General features: G+C 43.9%; 1 protein-coding gene across 1 annotated transcript in view; it reads right to left on the bottom strand.

The window, feature by feature from the left end:
• Nucleotides 1-17,688, bottom strand: part of PTPN14 (protein tyrosine phosphatase non-receptor type 14) — a 169,401-nt gene that overhangs the window by 38,029 nt on the left and 113,684 nt on the right. The window contains exons 6-12 of the mRNA XM_019635452.1: nt 16,683-16,753; nt 15,491-15,578; nt 11,811-11,899; nt 8,488-8,575; nt 7,591-7,673; nt 4,923-4,980; nt 1,425-1,503 (exon numbers count right to left, since the gene is read on the bottom strand). Of these exons, the coding sequence (XP_019490997.1) occupies nt 1,425-1,503; nt 4,923-4,980; nt 7,591-7,673; nt 8,488-8,575; nt 11,811-11,899; nt 15,491-15,578; nt 16,683-16,753 (556 nt within the window). The remainder of the gene's footprint in view (nt 1-1,424; nt 1,504-4,922; nt 4,981-7,590; nt 7,674-8,487; nt 8,576-11,810; nt 11,900-15,490; nt 15,579-16,682; nt 16,754-17,688) is intronic.

The following is a 17,688-nucleotide window of genomic DNA, read 5'->3' as shown; positions in this document are numbered from 1 at the left end:
ACACACACACACACACACACACACACACACTCCCCTACCTTCTAGGAAGGCAACTGCTTGCCAAAACACTTTTCTGTGGGCAAAGTACATTCACGTTCACACTACAGATTTAAGCATGAGCAAAGTAGAGGAAGACAAAGGCAGAAAAGGTGGACAACAGTAGAGGTGACTGGAAACACTCAGTGGCCTGATGAGGCAGGGAGGGTGTGGTCATGGACCAGGTGAGATAGGCCATCAAGAAAAACCAGAACGGTGACAAATGCTGCATTTATCCACCTCTAATGGGGTTTGGTGCCTTCCCACAGAAGCAGGGTAACCTTGCTAGTCTGCTGATAAAATTTAGTGTTTTCTTAAACAGCCTTAATTACCTTAAGTGTTCATGCTCACGCTTTGACAGTAGAGAGACATTCATATGATAACATGGAACCTAATTATGCATTTAACATTGTAAACATTCAACGTTTAATCCCATCCCTTTTTTGAGATGCAGTGAGTGTCATGATTAAGACCACGGGCTTGAGGGGCAAGACGCCAATTTTTACATCCAAGCTCCTCCAAGACACTTTCTGTATCCCAATTTCTTTATCTGTAAAATGGAAATAATAATAATAGTACCTAACTCATAGGTTTAGTTTGAGGAGTAAGTGAAACAGTATACTGCTGGTGCTTAAGGAGAAGAACTGCCCTATAAATGCTAATTGTTTTATTATTATTATAATTATTATTGAAATAGGTTTTTCTTCGACACATTTCGCATGGGAGTTCAAAAAGAGGAATAAAACAGGTTTCCTTTACTCTGAGGCAATAACAAGTGCACAGAGAAAGGGGCTGGGGAGAGAGATGAGAAGCAACGGCGAAAATGAAGCGTTGACAGTATTTGTGTATCTCTTTCAATTATTCTGGGTACCTGTATTCTATGTCACCATGAAAACCTGAATGACTGTCACAACCTTTCTGATACTGGCAGTAAGGGTGAAGAGTATTCCATTGGGCTTAGCTGTCACTTTTCTCTAAGCCCACTTATGAGAGGGAGGAGAGAAGGGTATTACTGCCTTCTCCCAACTCCCTTCACAGCCAGTTCTGGGGAAAAAATTTTTTTCAGGGGTAAACGATATTCTAGGCCTCTCCCTCTCACAAATCGAAGCTGCTGCCTGCTGCCATTCAGATACTGACAAAATTAAAAATGAAAGCATCAGGGCCGGCCGAGTGGCTCGGTTGGTTAAGAGCTGGCTCAAGAGTGTGCGCTCTGAGCAACAGGGGTTCAAGCCCCGGCCCGAGCTGAGCTGCCAACAGGTGGCAGGATGGCTCAGCTTAAAAAAAAAAAAATGAAAGCCTGACTGTCATCTAAAAAAAAAAAGTCTTCTTTACTCTTACTCGTACCCAACTCTTCGTCTTCAGAAGGGAACGCGGCAAACCAGAGTTACCTTGCGAGGTGTGTGTTTCCGAGTAGTGTTCGCCACACTGGACGTGCATCGGAGGCAAGATGTACGGCTGCTGCCGGGGCTGAAACAGAAAACACAGCACAGGTGCATAGGTAGGTCTTGGCGCAAATGGCCGCCAATCTCATGGAGAACCAGCAGGGCACATGACAGTCCCCATCGGTCACCCACATCTGCAGGGAAGCACTCTGCGGCTGCTCTCCCTGCCTACCCTTGACCCAACCCTCTTCTACTCATCACTTGTAGGGCTGGAGAAACGAGAAGCGAGGAATAAGGAGGCTGGCTCAAGGGGAAGAAGAGAGAGGCTACAATCAAGATGAACAAACACATCTACTCATCATCTATTTTCTAATACACTTGCAAAGCTCCCAATGCCTTTTTTTTAAAAAAAGGAATAACACAGAACACATATATTAGTATGTTCCACCTAACAAATAATGAGAAGAAGGGGGAACCGGGTTTCATGCTATTCAAAACCAGCTCCCTCCTGGATCCACAGCTCATACACATCGTCACAGCTGCACCTATGACCCCAGTGCCACATCAGCCTCAAATAGGGACGGGGTAGTGTTAGGCTGGGCCCACTTGCAAATGTATATAAAAATCTGAAACGTGATCTGCAGCAATGACCGTGTGAGTTCTCAAGACCACATATTGAGCCCCCGACTGCAGAACCAAATGTTGAAAGGCCTTGCACAGAATCCAGTTCAACCATATACCCCTTCAGTGAAGAATCTTTTCCATAACGCTCCTAAAAATGGCCATTTTAGACTCAAATCTGAATAGCTTCCTGCTGCAGAGAAGGGTAAAACTTTTAAAGAACAACAAAATCATGCTTAGCTGGGTTCAATATTTAGTGAGCCAACAAAGAAAATAATATGATTATTTTAGTCACTAATGTGACCCAGAGCAAGTCATTTAACGTCAGTAGGTCTCAGCTTCCTATCAATCAAATCAAGCCTCCTCCACCTCAAACATGACCCATTTTTTTAATATACTGGAGTTCCAGGTGAAAGGTTGTTTAAAGAGTTCTGATGTTAAAAAAATTTGAAACTTTAAACTTGTAAACCACCAAACAGGATGATCTCTTGTATTCTATTTGAGACATTAGTTGAAATGTTACCACTTTAGGAGAAAAGCAGAGAGCAAGCCAAAAAAAAAACAAAAAAAAAAACCCAAAGCCAGCACAGGGTCACACTTTCTCAGCATCCCTCAACAGAGGAAGAACAACCCCCAAACTTTGAAGCTGGGTAAGTAACTCATCTACCATCACCCCTGCTACAAATAATGCTTCAGCATCAAAAGGGCAAATGAAGAAGGTAATAAAGACAAGGGATCCAAAACTTATGAAGAATCAGGGGCAAAGGACTAAAGAATTGAAATTCATCTAACAAACTAGTTTTGGGTACCAAAGGAAAGGTGCTATATCAGTTCTCCAAAATATTCCCAAATCTCCTTTTGGCTGGTTTTTGTGTTGCAATTTAAAAATAAATTTTCCTCTTCTTGGTAACACAAAATTCAACTCAATTTTTCCAGGGTAGACTTAAAAAAAAAAAAAAACCCACGGGAAGGAATTCCTAACAAAGGAACAGAAATACATGGCAAGGCAAACTGGTTCACTGCCTTCTCTTGCTCTTATTTAAAAACAAAATTTTTCTGAGCTGCCAACAGGTAGCAGGATGGCTCAGCTAAAAAAAAATAATAATAAATAAATAAATAAATAAATAAAAACAAAATTTTTAAAAACCCAATAAGTAAGGAACCATTGATGAACTGGCATAGGTCTACAGGCAAAGGACAGTAATAAATAACCCTCCCAAGACCATATCAGGATTATATTCTATCTCCTATATATTCTAATATGTTACTCTATTTCTCCTATATTCCATCTCCTATATATTCTAATATGTTATTCTATTTCTTTCCAGACCTGCTAATACAGAAACCAATTCGATGCCATAATATAGGCAGCAGATGGGCAAGAGAAAAACAGCAATCAGCAGTGCTGGTTATCAGCAAGGATGCCAAAAGGAGACAATGTTATCTGGTTTTCCTCTTACTCATCCCAAGGGACCCTTGGTGAAATGGTTTAATCCTAAAGTGCAGAAGACAGGGAGAAGCCATGAATCTGGCTTCCTGGAGACTTTCTTCATCTAAATAAAATAGGAATGGCTCTCTCTGTATCTTCTCTAGATAACTGGGATGAGATCAGATCACATGATCACCTTACAACACTTTGCCTCCCATAGTGCTTCACGGATATAAATGAAAATTATCTCACTAGTTAAGACATGTGGACTCTAAAGAAGGAAAAACGAAAAGAACATTAACAAAGGAGTAATTAACAAAGAAACCAAGGCCACAAACGAATCTACTGCACCAGAGAAAAAGTGCAAAGTGAACCCCTAGGTCTCCAAGACAAGGGACACTTGTGAGATACAGTACATAGTGTCAAGATTAATAGTCTTCGTTGGGTACTCAGGAATTATTATGTGATGATATAATGGCCCAACTCTAGGGTTCTAGGAGTTTGTGTCTATGCATTTTCCAGGGGAAAAAATTCCTCAAAACTTTCCTTTTGAAAGACAAGTTAGAAATATACAGTTCTTCTATACCCTATATACATTGTGTACGAAGACAAATTCAATTTTGTTCTCCTATCAACTCGAAGGAACTGTTCATCAAGAAAAATTAAAAGGTCACATTATTTTGATGATGTATAAAAAAGTCATACGCTAAAAAAATTATGAATTAAAACAAATAGAAAACGTTAAAGGAAACCAACTCTTCCACACCTTTCTATTATATTACCCTTAAGTAATCCTCAAAAATAAAACACAGCCTAAGAAAAACACATGTATTGAAATTAGAGTTGTCTTTCCTTATTCACATGATGAAAAGGGCAGTTAAAAACAAACAAACCAAAAGCTGATGCTAAGTAGAAAGTGAATCAATGGAAATTGTTGGCCTTAAAATTAGAAAATGTGCAATTAATCTTCCCCACCGAATACTCTGAGACCATCAACCAGCCTCATTCATTTTCTGTTCATTTAAAAAGCATTTCTGACTAGCTTCTTAAGCTCTATCTATGGCAGTGAATACAAGAGAATTTGTGGGGCTTATATCTGAAGACACGTCTACCTGCAACAACCAGAAAAAGTGATAAAACAACAGATGCAAATGAGTCGATAGAAACAGTAGGTTGCAAGATGAAGGAACATGGTCTCATCGGCCTGGAATAAGTCTTACTCATGGGGCTGAACCTTGGGCCACACTTAAGAGAAGTGACGGACATAGGTGGGCACAAGTGGGAAAAAGATGGATGTGCATCGCACCTGCTTGGCAGACTGATGCCCCTCTGTGTTCTCACCACATCTTACCTGGCCATAATGCCTTAGACACCTCTCCCTTCAAATGAGCAACAAAAGGGTACTCCATCCACCAATAGTCAGACTACTTGATTACTGAGTATTTTATACATACCAGAGAGGATCGGCTCCAAGTGGGCTGACGTCTGATGGGGGGTGGAGAATTTGATTGTCTACATGAAAAGTTGAAAAAATGAGGGTGGTTATTATTATTTACCAGATACAAGAAGATTAGATAGCTAGACAAGAGAGAAAGAGGGGGAAACAGACAAGATGAGTAAGACTTATAACAAAACATAGACATTATCTATTTCTGGGTGGTGACGTTAAGAATTCTGATTTCCTCTTTTACTCTTTTATTTTCAAAATGTTTGGGACATATAATAGTTTAATAAGTTTTACAAAGCAGAAGAATAAACTTATTTCTAAAGAAAGATGAGGGAAATAAGGCTGAAACATTTCACCATTACATGGGTTTTAAAAAATTGTATTTTTTTACCTTTGTACAAGTGTAAAAACTTTCATAATAAAAAAAAAGAAAATTTTTAAGATGCTACAAGTGAAATGAAAATCCAAAATAAATATTTTTGAGGTATAAAGGTTCTTTTCATGAAGATAATACATATTGCAAATTTTCATTGGATCGGATTCTTTCCAGACAGAATCAAGATGAATTTTTTTGATTGTAGAGATAAAAATGAGTGGGGACTAAGAATATTACCAAATTCTTGAGAACTGAAATCAAAGGTGCCTTTAAGAAACAAGTACAAATTCCAGAATAACATTTTCCCCCATCCTCACTGAAACCATGAAAAAAAAAAAAGAACATACAGGGTTTTCCATCAAGCTAAAATGTTAGGTAGAAAAGTAGATCAATTCAAATTTTGTTGGCCTTAAAATTAGAAAATGTGCAATTAGTCTTCCATTTAAATCTCCTTATTCTGATATTTAATCTTTGTTACCTTTTTGGGATAAGCTTTTGTTTGTTTGTTTGTTTTAATGAAATGATTGAAACAATATAGTTATATTGAATTTTTTTTTTAACTGGCAAAATACAATACTACTAGACTTATTGTTAAACATTCTTCCCTCTCCCCTTCCCCAATTTTTTTCTCCCCAAGTCAAGAAATATGGGAACCATTGCCTGGAACTGTATCTGCAGACGACAAGTAATGACTCTGTTAGGGGGGAAAAAAAAAAATCAATGACTATCTTAGAACTCAGAGTGGAGACCTCAGGAGACAGATGCTGTTAAGATGATGCTAGTACCATAAAACTCCAGAGGTATCTCCCAGGTCTTAATGTAGCCTGTGCTGAAACTGACGCTGTATACAGAATTTACTGTGTGGTGGTGTGTGTGTGTGTATATACACTTTTAAGACAGTCCCAGTTTTTTGCAGGTAAGAGGTTAGGAACCTCTCGTGCCTGGTTAGGAAGAAGAAAGGAATGGTTATTGCAAAAGTAGAAAGGAAAAAAATATAATTTCCTTAGTTTTTAGACTAATATATGAATGTCTACTAATACTCGAAGAAAAGGCCACAAAAGAAGTACAAATAATCAATAGATTTTATAATAAAGCCACTTGCTGAGAAATGGGTCAAACCAGAATTTTACACTTCTCCAAAGAGTTTTCTTTAATTCATCCTACAGAAGTCAACTACAGAATTGTTGTTCATGTCAAACCCCCACAAATCAAAGTAGAACTGCAAACAAATGACCTAGAGGGAATCCATTCAAAAGAATGGCGTCCCTAAGCTAGATCTGGTGACTTAATGGGCCACTCCCTGATCTGTGCCGCTTCTGACTTACATTTGCAAACTTTGCTGGCAGATCTATTATTATCAAATACACTTTCAGACTCTGACAGTGGCCAATTGCAGTGACTGGTTTGAAAGAGCCCCCATCACAGAGAGAAAAAAGTCTGGCAGGGCCTGATGATGCAGTTCTAAAACCCACTCTTCAGCAGGAACCGATTTAGGACAATACTGTGACACTCTCGGATGTGTCCTCTGGGGGAGTGGAAAAGCAGTTCTTCTCTTGCATTTACATCCCTGAAGTTCTTTGAAACAAAATTAAACACTTTGGGCGCCCCATCCGCTGAGGTGCTCTGCTGAGGAAGACCTTTTGAAGGCAACCCAGGTAAAGGCAACAATAGCGTGCGCCCCAGCACGCCGTACCCAAGGTCAGGTCACATTTAAGTTCTCTCGTCAGACTCCCTTTATCGTCTTTATTTCCAAATTAAATTGAAAACACACACACGGATTTGTGACATCTATTAGTGTCTTCCAAGTCTTCCTCTAATTACCCTGGCCTCTCATTTACAGGCAGATGACATGACCCAGGAGCACACGCAGGGTTACCCAACTGTGTAAGCGAAACGGGGCTGAGGATGACAGGAGCGTCTTCTCTTTCAAGTTGGCTCGTCACTGTGTCACACACTTCTGAACAGCCTCCACATCTGACACGAAGGGGCGCCCTGGCAAATTGGGCAACGGCTCACTCCTCCAAACTCATCGTAGAGGTTGGAAAGGCACTAATGCGAGCCAACCCATCCAGGCAGTGAAGCGTTCACAGTCAATTTGTGAATTATTTTGTCTCTACACCACACACTCTTCATCATTAAAGTTCTTTCACTCCCGCCCGGCTTTCGCATACTCCTCTAGCTTCCATGAGGAATGAGGGGAAGGAGTGAATGGAAAAAGCAATTTAGGACATTCCCTAAAACACAGGAATTTAGTCTGACCAGGCCATCTCGTGAGAGGGGGGACTATACGTTTACTTACTCAGTGCAGATTTTGTTTTGTTTGTAAAACTTGTGCCGTGTAGCAAACAGCCGGGAAACATACTTGGCGTTTTCAATATCATCCTTGGAAAGGAAGAGACAGAGAAAAAAATAAGTATTTGTTTGATTGTGCATGCACTGCACTCAGATTCCTCTAAACAGGGACACATCCCTTTCTCCCTTCAGGTCAAGCACAAAATAACAGCATGAGCCACGAACCAACGTGCTGAAATTCAGCGAAGGCCACGCCTAGGAAGCTCACCAAAGGGTGACAGACAACACTGTCTGCTAAAGCGTCCTTTATGCCCAAGGTGCTGGGGTTACATTGGTGAACTGGCATGTCTTCACAGAATTCCAAGCCCAGCGCATTAAAAATAAATACATGCATCGAGGCAGAGCATGGAATGAACACCAAGCATCAGTAAACGAGAGGCAGCGAGCTGCTTGAACAGCCTTGGCTCTCGGGGAGGCCCTCAACAGAAGGGCAGTCATTCAGCGGACTTCAAATGAGGCTTGGGCTATGATGGGCAGGAAAGTCCAGGGCAGCCTGCAACAGAAAATGCCATGCAACACAATCAGGGGTTACTTGAGGAGGGCTGTAACTAGAGTGCCACAGACCGAGGCTGGCCAGATACCACGATCCATCACGAGTGAGGCGGGTGGAGGAAATCTCTAAATCTGAGAGTCAAAACTCAGCTTGGAAAGCTGGCGTTTTGAACATGAGATCACTGCCGCTATCCCAGCATGAGTGACGACAGCGCTGGGCAGGTAATGGAAAGGTATCGGTTCAATAGAATGTTTATTCTCTCAAGAAACGGTGAGCAAGGAAAGGCTCTGGCGAGTTGAGAAGTCAAAGGGCGAGCTGCCTGCCGGGCCCGCCTCTGTCCATCTCGCTTACCGTGTGAAAGAGCGCGGTCTCCTCTTTGTTGATGAGCTCCACGAGAATGGTCGACTTGGTGTGAGTGATATTTCCAATGTCGTTCCACCTGGTCAAAAGAAATGTAGCTGTGTCTGCCCCAAGACAGTCCACACAGTTATGACATCTGCACGGGAGGGTCATCTGCTACTGCAAATTATGACGTAACTGTATTTTTAAAAGCTCAGGGGCTGGCTGGGTGGTGCAGTTGATTAGAGTGTGAGCTCTGAGCCAAAGGGTCTCCGGTTCAATTCCCACATGGGCCAGTGAGGTGCGCCCAAGCTGAGCTGCTGCTGAGCTGCCAATGGGTGGCCAAATGGCTCAGCTGGTGAGAGTGTGTGCTCTTAACAACAAGGTTGCTGGTTCGACTCCCGCATGGGATGGTAGGCTGTGTCCCCTGCAACTAATTGAAAATGGCAACTGGACTTGGAGCTGAGCTGCGCCCTCCACAACTAACTAGATGGAAGGACAACAACTTGACTTGGAGCTGATGGGTCCTGGAAAAAACACAATGTCCCCCTTCTCCAATTCCCCAATAAAATCTTTTAAAAAAAAAGCTCAATGTCCCTTCTCTCAAGGCAGAAGAGTACAGAAAATGCAACATGCATCTCTTTAAATACCTAAAAATCCTACGTGAACTATGTCTAGATACTGTTGTGCATAAAGTATTATTTCCTTTCTGGCTTGCTATGAGGAAAATTTGCAATGGGTTTCTGCTGCCTTGTTTTTCACAGTTCCAAAAGGACAAAGTATTTCCCATGATCCTGACTTTTCATCATAGGGGAGCACATTATTTAAGTCACGTGTTTCCCGGAAGCTAGGCTGAAGAATCCAATTAGGTTCTGTGTTGCAATGTACATTATTAATTATGCCACCTAGGGGGAAAAATGCATAAGTGGCGAGTGCTTAATATGTCTACACTTTTGTGGAGAAACACACACACACACACACACACACACACACACACACACACTTTCTTCTCTTTCCTCATGGAGCCCTACCTTATCTAAAATGAGATACACAGAAATGGCCACCACACAAGGGAAGGGAAGCTCCTGCTTCCTGTTCTACTCTCAGTCAATTTCTAACCATCTCTCACTACAACCTAGCCTTCACTCATGTCCCAACCGATAATTCCCACCCACTGACTTCACTCCTCCATGCTTGTACTCATTACACTTCTACCTTTGTCTAGATGTTTCCTTGGAGACTCAGCCCAGGGGTCCCCTTTTCCAGAAAGCCCTCCTTCATCCTCAACCATCCATAATAGGGTGCCACCCTTTATCAGTTACCACATTACATTATAACTGTTTACTTCTGTGGCTAGGTCCCTAATAAACCGAACCAAACCACAGGTCCCAAGCCTCGGGTAGGGATTCTGCTTTATTCCTCTCTGTATTCCAAGCACTCAGCCAAGTACCTGGCACACAGCATGCAATAAATGTTTGCTGAAAGAATGAAAAGTGGTAATACTGCCTCCCATCTGTACGGAGTATGGTTCTTTTTATAAACTCCCTAAGGTACACAAGGCAGCTATTTTGTTCCTACTCTGGAGATGAGGCAATTTAGGCACAAATGGGGACATGATTTAGCCACATTCACTCTGACCATTGGGGATGGATGACTTCTATACCTGGGGCTTCCAGATTTTTCTTCCAGTCACCTTTCCGTGACACCAGTACCAACTGTGTTTACGTGCATCTGCTGGGGCCATGATGGCTACAGGTGCTCAGCACAGCTGTCTGCCGACTCACAGTTCCATCAGATTACATCTATACGGACTCTAGCTACATGCTCCTCAGGGAAGGTCTCTAGAGATAAGGCATATTTGGTTTCCTCTGGCTCCATTCCTTCAAATCAACTGCCAAAACTCTGAATCCACTCCTCACTCTGACCACACAACTTCACCTGGTGGCATAATTAGCATGACAGCACAGAGGTGAATTCCCACCTTGCAGGGGTTTCAAGGTTAAGTGCTGGAGGAAGAAGAACTGAGAAGTTCCTAAGGAAACTGCGGAGTGGCTTAGGATCGGTGAACTTTGGAATTGTTTTCCTCTGTTTAACCTTGACAGCAATAATGTAAGACCTGTCTACTTCTTCAGGCTCGAGGTAAAAAATGATGTATTGATTTAGTTATGGAGCACTGGGAGGGACAAAAGGCCTGGAGAGCTTTAAATGGGCATCAAATTTTATAGTTAACAACTCTGCCCATATTTCTGTATTTTACTCAATTAATTTATAATTTGCTGTAGGCATACTGGAGTTGACGGAATAGATCCCAACGTCAAATTTTATTCTGTGGCCCTCTCTCTCCCCCGACTCCCACTTCAATAATGTCTCTATTCAAAGAGCAAGAGAAAATAAATGGACAAAAATAATGGCAGGGTGGGGACCTAGGGAAGGAAAAAGCCAATTAGGAAGCTTTTGCTGGGAAAATTTTCTCAAAATGACCTGCAGCCACTGCTGGCCAGGGGGAACACGTCTGGCCACGATTTGCTTCCAGAAGGTGGACTGCATTTCCCCTCTAAAAGGTGTCTTTGCCCATCTGCCTGGGGTGCATACCTCTGCCTATCAGATGCACATGCAAGAAAGCTATTCTTCCAGTAAACACTAGGCCATATTCCCTTGTAAATAAGAGCGAGCATGTAATTTTTTTTTATCGTTGACACAAGGACTCTATGGGCAGCAGCACAAAGCAAGCTCACTTACATGTAACGGAGAGGACGCTTTGCCACACCCCTATCTACACTTGTTCAACTCATGTGAAACGGAAGAGGGTGAAAGTGTCGAAATAGTAAAAAAGTACCTAAGTTTTAAAATTTGTAACAAACTGATCGCTTTTTTCAAAACACACCTTCACAACCAATCCCCTTTTGTGAATATAAAAACTAGCTTGCCGTCTTCCAGCACCAGACCTGTCGTTAGGCAGAGGGTGCCGGTCCATGGGAAGACGCCCATGTGATTGTAATGACTGGTCATGGATATCCCAGCACAGGTAATCAGCAGGAAAGGACTGGAGGACCTATTTCCAACCAGACTCATACAATTTAGTTCCCATTCTTCTTGCTCAGTGGGGTTCAACAATGCATTTCCTGGAGTCAGGTGGGAATAAAGCTACCCCACTCCCCCCACCCAAACAGGCCCTCCAGGAGATACATTTCTCCAGCGCCACTTAAATCCCACAGAGGACTGATGGGAACTGAGCTGAGAAAAGCGCAACTCATTTGTGTAACTTTCATAATCAGTAGGTTTTTCTAGAGTCCCTTCAAAGGGAAAAAGAAAAGAAAAGGGGCAAATTAGACTACCTGTGTATGACTGCTTGTCTTCCAATTCTGTTTCTCACGAAAATCCCCATAAAGAAAATGCCCAGGTGCACACTGTTTCCATGATTGTCCTGCACAAGATCAATAAAAGAGAGTTGTGATGAAACAGATGGCCGGCATCCGGCATCAGGGAGCACCCAGCGCTTGGGCGGCAGCCCACCCACGGGGACCACGCCCCGTCTCTCGCCCTTAAATGGAATGAATCACAGCCATCCGGGCAATAAGGCAACTAGATCCTGAAGGGACGCACCCCACCGAACAATCCTAATGGACGACTACACACTTTTTCCTTTTGCTCAATTCGTTGCAACACATTTCCTGCTTAAAAGAATTTTAGGATTTTCTCAGATTTGTTGGTAGTGCAGATTTTCTCTTTCATGAACAACTATTAATATCTTTTTTGAACCATAGTTGTCCTTCTTTAAATCAAAACTGTACATGCACACAGTTTGATTATATAGGCACATTACATTAAGTACAATCATATATGCAGTCAGAAGAACTGAATATTCCTTAGTTTGTTTAAGAGGAGCCAATAGTAGACCTGGCCCAGCAATTTCCTCTCCCTCAGAGGCACCAGTTTCCATCACTTACAGCCCCAGTGTGTGTCAGTGTGCATCTACCATACCTCAGCTGTTTTATTTAGAACCTCATCCGTTCTGGGATATTTTCTCGAAGTTACTATACCTTGTTTCCCCTGTTCACTCCTTTTAGAGTTCTCATTATTCAGATGTTAAACATCCTGGTCCGGCCCTCTAATTTTATGTCCTGCCTCCCACGTTCCATCACTTCATTTTTGTTGGTGTGATTTTCTTAATGTTATCTTCTCACCTATCTATTAAGTTTTCCATTTCTGAAATCATATTTTTAATTTCTGAGAGTATGTTCCCTTTTAAAAGCAATCAATTCCTTTAAGGAGGACGTGTGTGTATTTATTTATTTATTTATTTAATCTCTGGGACTCTGAGGATGGTATTTGGGGCAGGGGTTTCTTCACCCTGCAGGGTCTCTGGCTTCCAGGCTGCTCTGTTGCCAATCTGTTGGCCTCTGTGGTTTCCACTAGGGCATCAGGCAGGGTGCTGCTTAGCTACCTCTTCCCGTTCCAGGGTGCGATGCTAAATGCTGACTGAGAGGCATGCTGACTGTAGATTTCACTGTCGGGCCACCGGCTCCGCCCTGTGTTGAGGAAACCAGATGTCTCATCTTCAGTCTGGTTTCTTGGTCCAGCCAGGTGCTTCCAACCTCTTGCCGGGGAAAGCACACCTGGCTGCCAGTGTTCTTGAGAGCGGAGTGGGAACAAGGCTCCACATCCAGAGAGGACACTGTCATTTGGCCCCGCTTTCACTAAAGAGGTGTCTTCTTTGTGGAGGGAGAGGCAGGCCATGCATAACTAAGCCCAGGATGGAAAAGACAACTTCCACAGCCTGATAATACTAAGCACGTTTAAGACACAAAATGACAGAGAGCATCCTTTCTCTGTGACCTCTTCTCAACCCACCTACCAAAGCTTACGCTGGAATAGGAGTCTTCTAATAGGGACAGAGAAAGTGTGACGCAACTGCTGGTGGCCAAAGCAGAAAGAGTGCTAGGAGATAAAGAACTGGGAAGGAAAAAAGGGGCCTTGGTCATTATGAGAAATTAAAAGTCAAGTTATACAACAGAAAAATACACGTGGGTAAAGAAGATAAGTGAAGTGGAGATGGGAAGAGGAAAGAAAATTCTGTGGAAAGACTTCCCTGGGCACTCTGCCACTAGATCGGTGCCCAAGTCTGATGTGACGGGGGACACAGGAAAAGCAGTTCAGCAGGGCGGGGCAGTGGGAAAAACACAGAACGGGTGCCTGAGGCACTGCACTGGTCAAAATGTAAGGGTTCAAGGTTTCAGCTTCGCCAAGGATCAAGGCTCCAGACTCTGTGTGACTCATCCCAGAAGCACCCTCCCCATGTCCCAGTGCTCTGACAATACAGGAGCGACTGAGGCACGGCCACACCTGTGTTCATGGAAGAGGACGGCAGACCTGTCAGAAAGTCGTAAGTCCCTGACTGGTACTCCTCCAACCTTGAAAAATTTTTGAGGAACCACTCATGGAAAAGTCCCCAGGCAATGGAAATGTTTTCCCTAGGACCGATGCATACCACGCTTTTTTTCCTCTTTTCTTGGTCAATAAGGACCTGTGCTGACCCACAGGGTCTCCATCACCGCTCCCAGTCTGTACCTGCCTACTGTCCTGTCTGCTTTTTCACTGTCTCAGAGCTGACCACTCACTTCCCGCCACTGGTGCTGCTGACCCACCCGTCATCCTGGGCTGGCTTGCCAGGAATCACGTGACCTTCGTCATGACTAGATATGTGGGGCAAAGAAAAAAGAAGCCAGCTGATGTGCGCCCACTGGCAGCGAGTCAGCACTGTAGCATCCCCCTTGGGCTTTCCCACTAAAGAACAGACTAGAAAGTGCATCAGGCCCAAGCACAATGGATTTCAACACTATCTCCACGGCCCCTAGTTCCCATAATTTAGAAGTACTAAAACCAAAACAAGCAAATGGCCACCACAACAAAAACCCCAAGTGCCTGGGATTTGAGGAGTCAGTGTTCTAGAAATGGAGAAAAGTTTACTCTGATTTTTCAATGGCCCAAAATATCATGCCTATATATGGGCTGCTGAAATGTAAGTGGGATGCAGATGGCTTCAGAAGGCATTATTGCAAGGAAAATGGATTATGCCCTGACGAAGGGCAGCTATTAGAGAAGCAAAAGAAAATTAAACAAATCTAAAAAAGAGCCATTTAGCCCTTTTCGCAAGCTGCGGCCACCCTGTTCGATTCTCCTTGATGCACATGGGCAGTTCTCATTAAGGCAAATTGCAAATGTGCGAAAGAGGGGGAGCAGAACACGTATAAAGCAGCCAGCGGAGCCAGTCTGGAGTGAAATGTTTGTGCTGAAATGGCAGGCGTCTCCCAAATTGCTGAAATGTGCCAGTTGCTTTCCGGTTTTTGATAAAAACTCCGACTTTTGTTAAGTTGGTAGGCAGAGAAAAGAAAATGAGTTTGGGTTATGGGCTCGGCTCTTGAAAAGACCATCGTGCACCATGACCCCCTGCCCCCCAACCACACCCACGTCAGGAGGTGGATTTGTTGCAAAGGACAGGATGTGCTGTAACCATTTCCTAGGTATAGTTTCCAGAAAACACCAAAGGGGTTGTAAACCCAAAACAGAGGCCCTGTAGAGCAGGCAAAATAAAGCAAGACTGCATACAGGAAGTGTCTCATTCTACCCCACAAACAACCTCTGTATAGAAGAGAAGAGAGAATAAGCACCGGGTCTTTATCGAGGCACATGTGACCTTAGCTACCTGTCCTGTAGTAAGGCTAGGAGTGTGCCTTGGTACCTTCACGGTGCTGGATGGGCTGGTGCTTGATACTCACTCAGACGGTTGTCTTATAAATGAGAGAGCTTTCTGCTGAAGGCCACGGGAAACTTCAAAATGTCTTAGTGATGGAAAAAATCTTTGCTTTACTAAAGTCAACTGGACTTGCCAGCTAATGCCACGTGGCAGTAAGAAAGCCGAGCCCTACTGGCCTGCTGCTATAATATCAACACTGGTTTCCCAAATGTCTGTGCCATTCTGAGAGGGCGAAGCCAAGGACAAGCCAGGGTACGCTACCTTCACAGGGAAGATTTCCTGTCCAAAGCCATCCAAACGCTCCACTTCGTTGATGTACATAAGCTCAGCTTCGGGGGGCAGGATTCCACTAAAATCAAAAAGCACCAATGGAGGAAATGGTTAAAGGCAAACAAAGGCAGTGGAAGACCCGACACCTCTGGATGGCAAATTCCAGAGCTGTGGTTTAGTTCTGGGAAGAGCTATCATCACCCAACTGTGAGATCTCCCTGCATCACTAAGCAAGTCATTAACATATTCCCCAGGAGCCTTTTACTCATCAGGGAATAATAAGAGGAAGGTGAAGTATTTAATTAAGAGCCACAGCCCTATAAAGACAAATGACTAAATAGCTATTCCAGACATCCCTGAGAATAATGCTGCCTGCTTTTAAAAAAAAAAAAAACTTAAAAAAAAAAGTTATTGTTATTTTGCTCCCACCTGGGAAAAGTATCTCCACTGTTAAAAAGAAAAAAAGGGAAAAGGTAAAAAAACAATAAAAATGAGGATGATATTTTGGTAGCCAAGTGGCCAAAGATGAGGGAGCCCAGGACCACTGCACAGGTCCCCTGAGGTGAGACGGGGAGGACGTTTGTTTTCCTTTGGTCCCAAAGAGCTCCAGGAGCCCTGATACCAAGCTCTCAGAGCTCCCCTAAGTTCAAGTCACCCTCTTTTTCCCTTCTGATCTTGACTTTCCCACCCAAAGCGGCTCCTTTAGGCCTTCACTCTTAGCACAAGCAGCCCCAGGCTTCCCAAGTCTGGCAACAGTTTTAGGAAGGTCAGAGAGAGGAATTCTCCTGGCCAGTAACTCCACATCTGTGTGGGCTTGCCGGTGTTCAAGAAGAAAAGGAAAGAAAGAAAAAAAAAAAGGGAAGGAGAGAGAGGGAGAGGGGGAGAGAAAGGGAAAAGGAAAAGGAAAGAAAGAGAGAGGGAGGGAGAAAGGAGGGGAGAGAGAGAGAGAGAAGGAAGGAAGGGAGGGAGGGAGGAAGGAAGGAAGAGGAAGGGAAGGGAAGGAGAGGGAAGATAAAGAGAGAAGAAAAGACGGGAATGAGGACAAGCAGCAGAGTTTTCCAATCTACATGCGCCTCTCAGCAGAGCTGAAGCACACACAGGGAGAAACAGAGCCCTGTTGACTCAAGCCAGGGGCTGGGAACACGGGGCCGGATGCTGGGCGCTGCGGCTCTGCCTGCCTTACCTGTGGGCTTTGTGCTCTTGGGCTACCTTCTGGGTTAGCTCCTCCAGGACGGCCTCTTCCAGGGCCAAATCCTAAAAAAAACCAGAAAGCCGGTAAGGTCATTTACCGTTTTGCTTGTAAACCTTAAAAGCCCTCTTCTCCAGCAGATGTCCTACTGGGCCCCCACTCGGAAACCTCACCTTTACTCATTCAAATGAAAGGTGCTAATTTTTAGGGCTGAGGGTTCGTTTTTGTTTTTTTTACTTTACTAACATGGCTCTCCACTGCATATTTGGGGTTGTCACCTAAATTCTGTAGGGTCTGGAATAGCTTTTTTTCCACTCACCGTCTTCTTCCCTGTTTGCCTCTCAGACTCCCTTATTAAAAATGCTTTCTGAGTACTTATAGCTTCTTACCCATCGGGATATGATAGGCAAATGAGTTTCCAGGCCCTCGTCCCTTCAAAAGCTGAGCCTAGGAAGGGACTGTGCCCGGCCTTTTTGTCCATCAGCAGCACAATACCAGCAAACTGAGTCAGAGCCACCTGAAGGCAGAGCAGGCTCATTCACAGGTTACCTGATGGAGCTTTGGGAGCAAGAGGCCGTCATGGCTAACGCGCCTTGAAGGAGCTCTGTACAGTAAGAGCTGTGTAGCTGACCAGCTGGGGTCTTGAGCAACTGAATCCCAGGCCCCTGGGACCAGTGGTGTGTTGGCTCCCACAGGATTAGAGCCAATTGCACATTTCTCTTCCCAACTCCCCTTCAATGATGGAGGAAGTATTTACCGGGCTTGTTAAACATTTACTGGCAAAACTCTGTCTGCGATGGAGAGATGGCGTCTGGAGGAGTAAAGTCAAGACAGGGAGACCTGAGCAATCAGTTCCTGAGACAATGACAAACGTGGTGATTCTAGAGCTTGGCTTATCCCCGTTAGTGGCCTAAGGAGGCTCAAGCCATGGGGGCCAGCTGCCTCCAACCTTCCCAGGCTGGTGAGCATGGCGGAGGGCACCGATGTGTCTCGTTGTCCT

This window comes from Hipposideros armiger, unplaced genomic scaffold, assembly GCF_001890085.2.
Source record: "Hipposideros armiger isolate ML-2016 unplaced genomic scaffold, ASM189008v1 scaffold_22, whole genome shotgun sequence".
Lineage (NCBI taxonomy): Eukaryota > Metazoa > Chordata > Mammalia > Chiroptera > Hipposideridae > Hipposideros > Hipposideros armiger.
The sequence above is the reverse complement of the archived record's forward strand: the minus strand, read 5'-3'. Positions and strand labels throughout refer to the sequence as shown.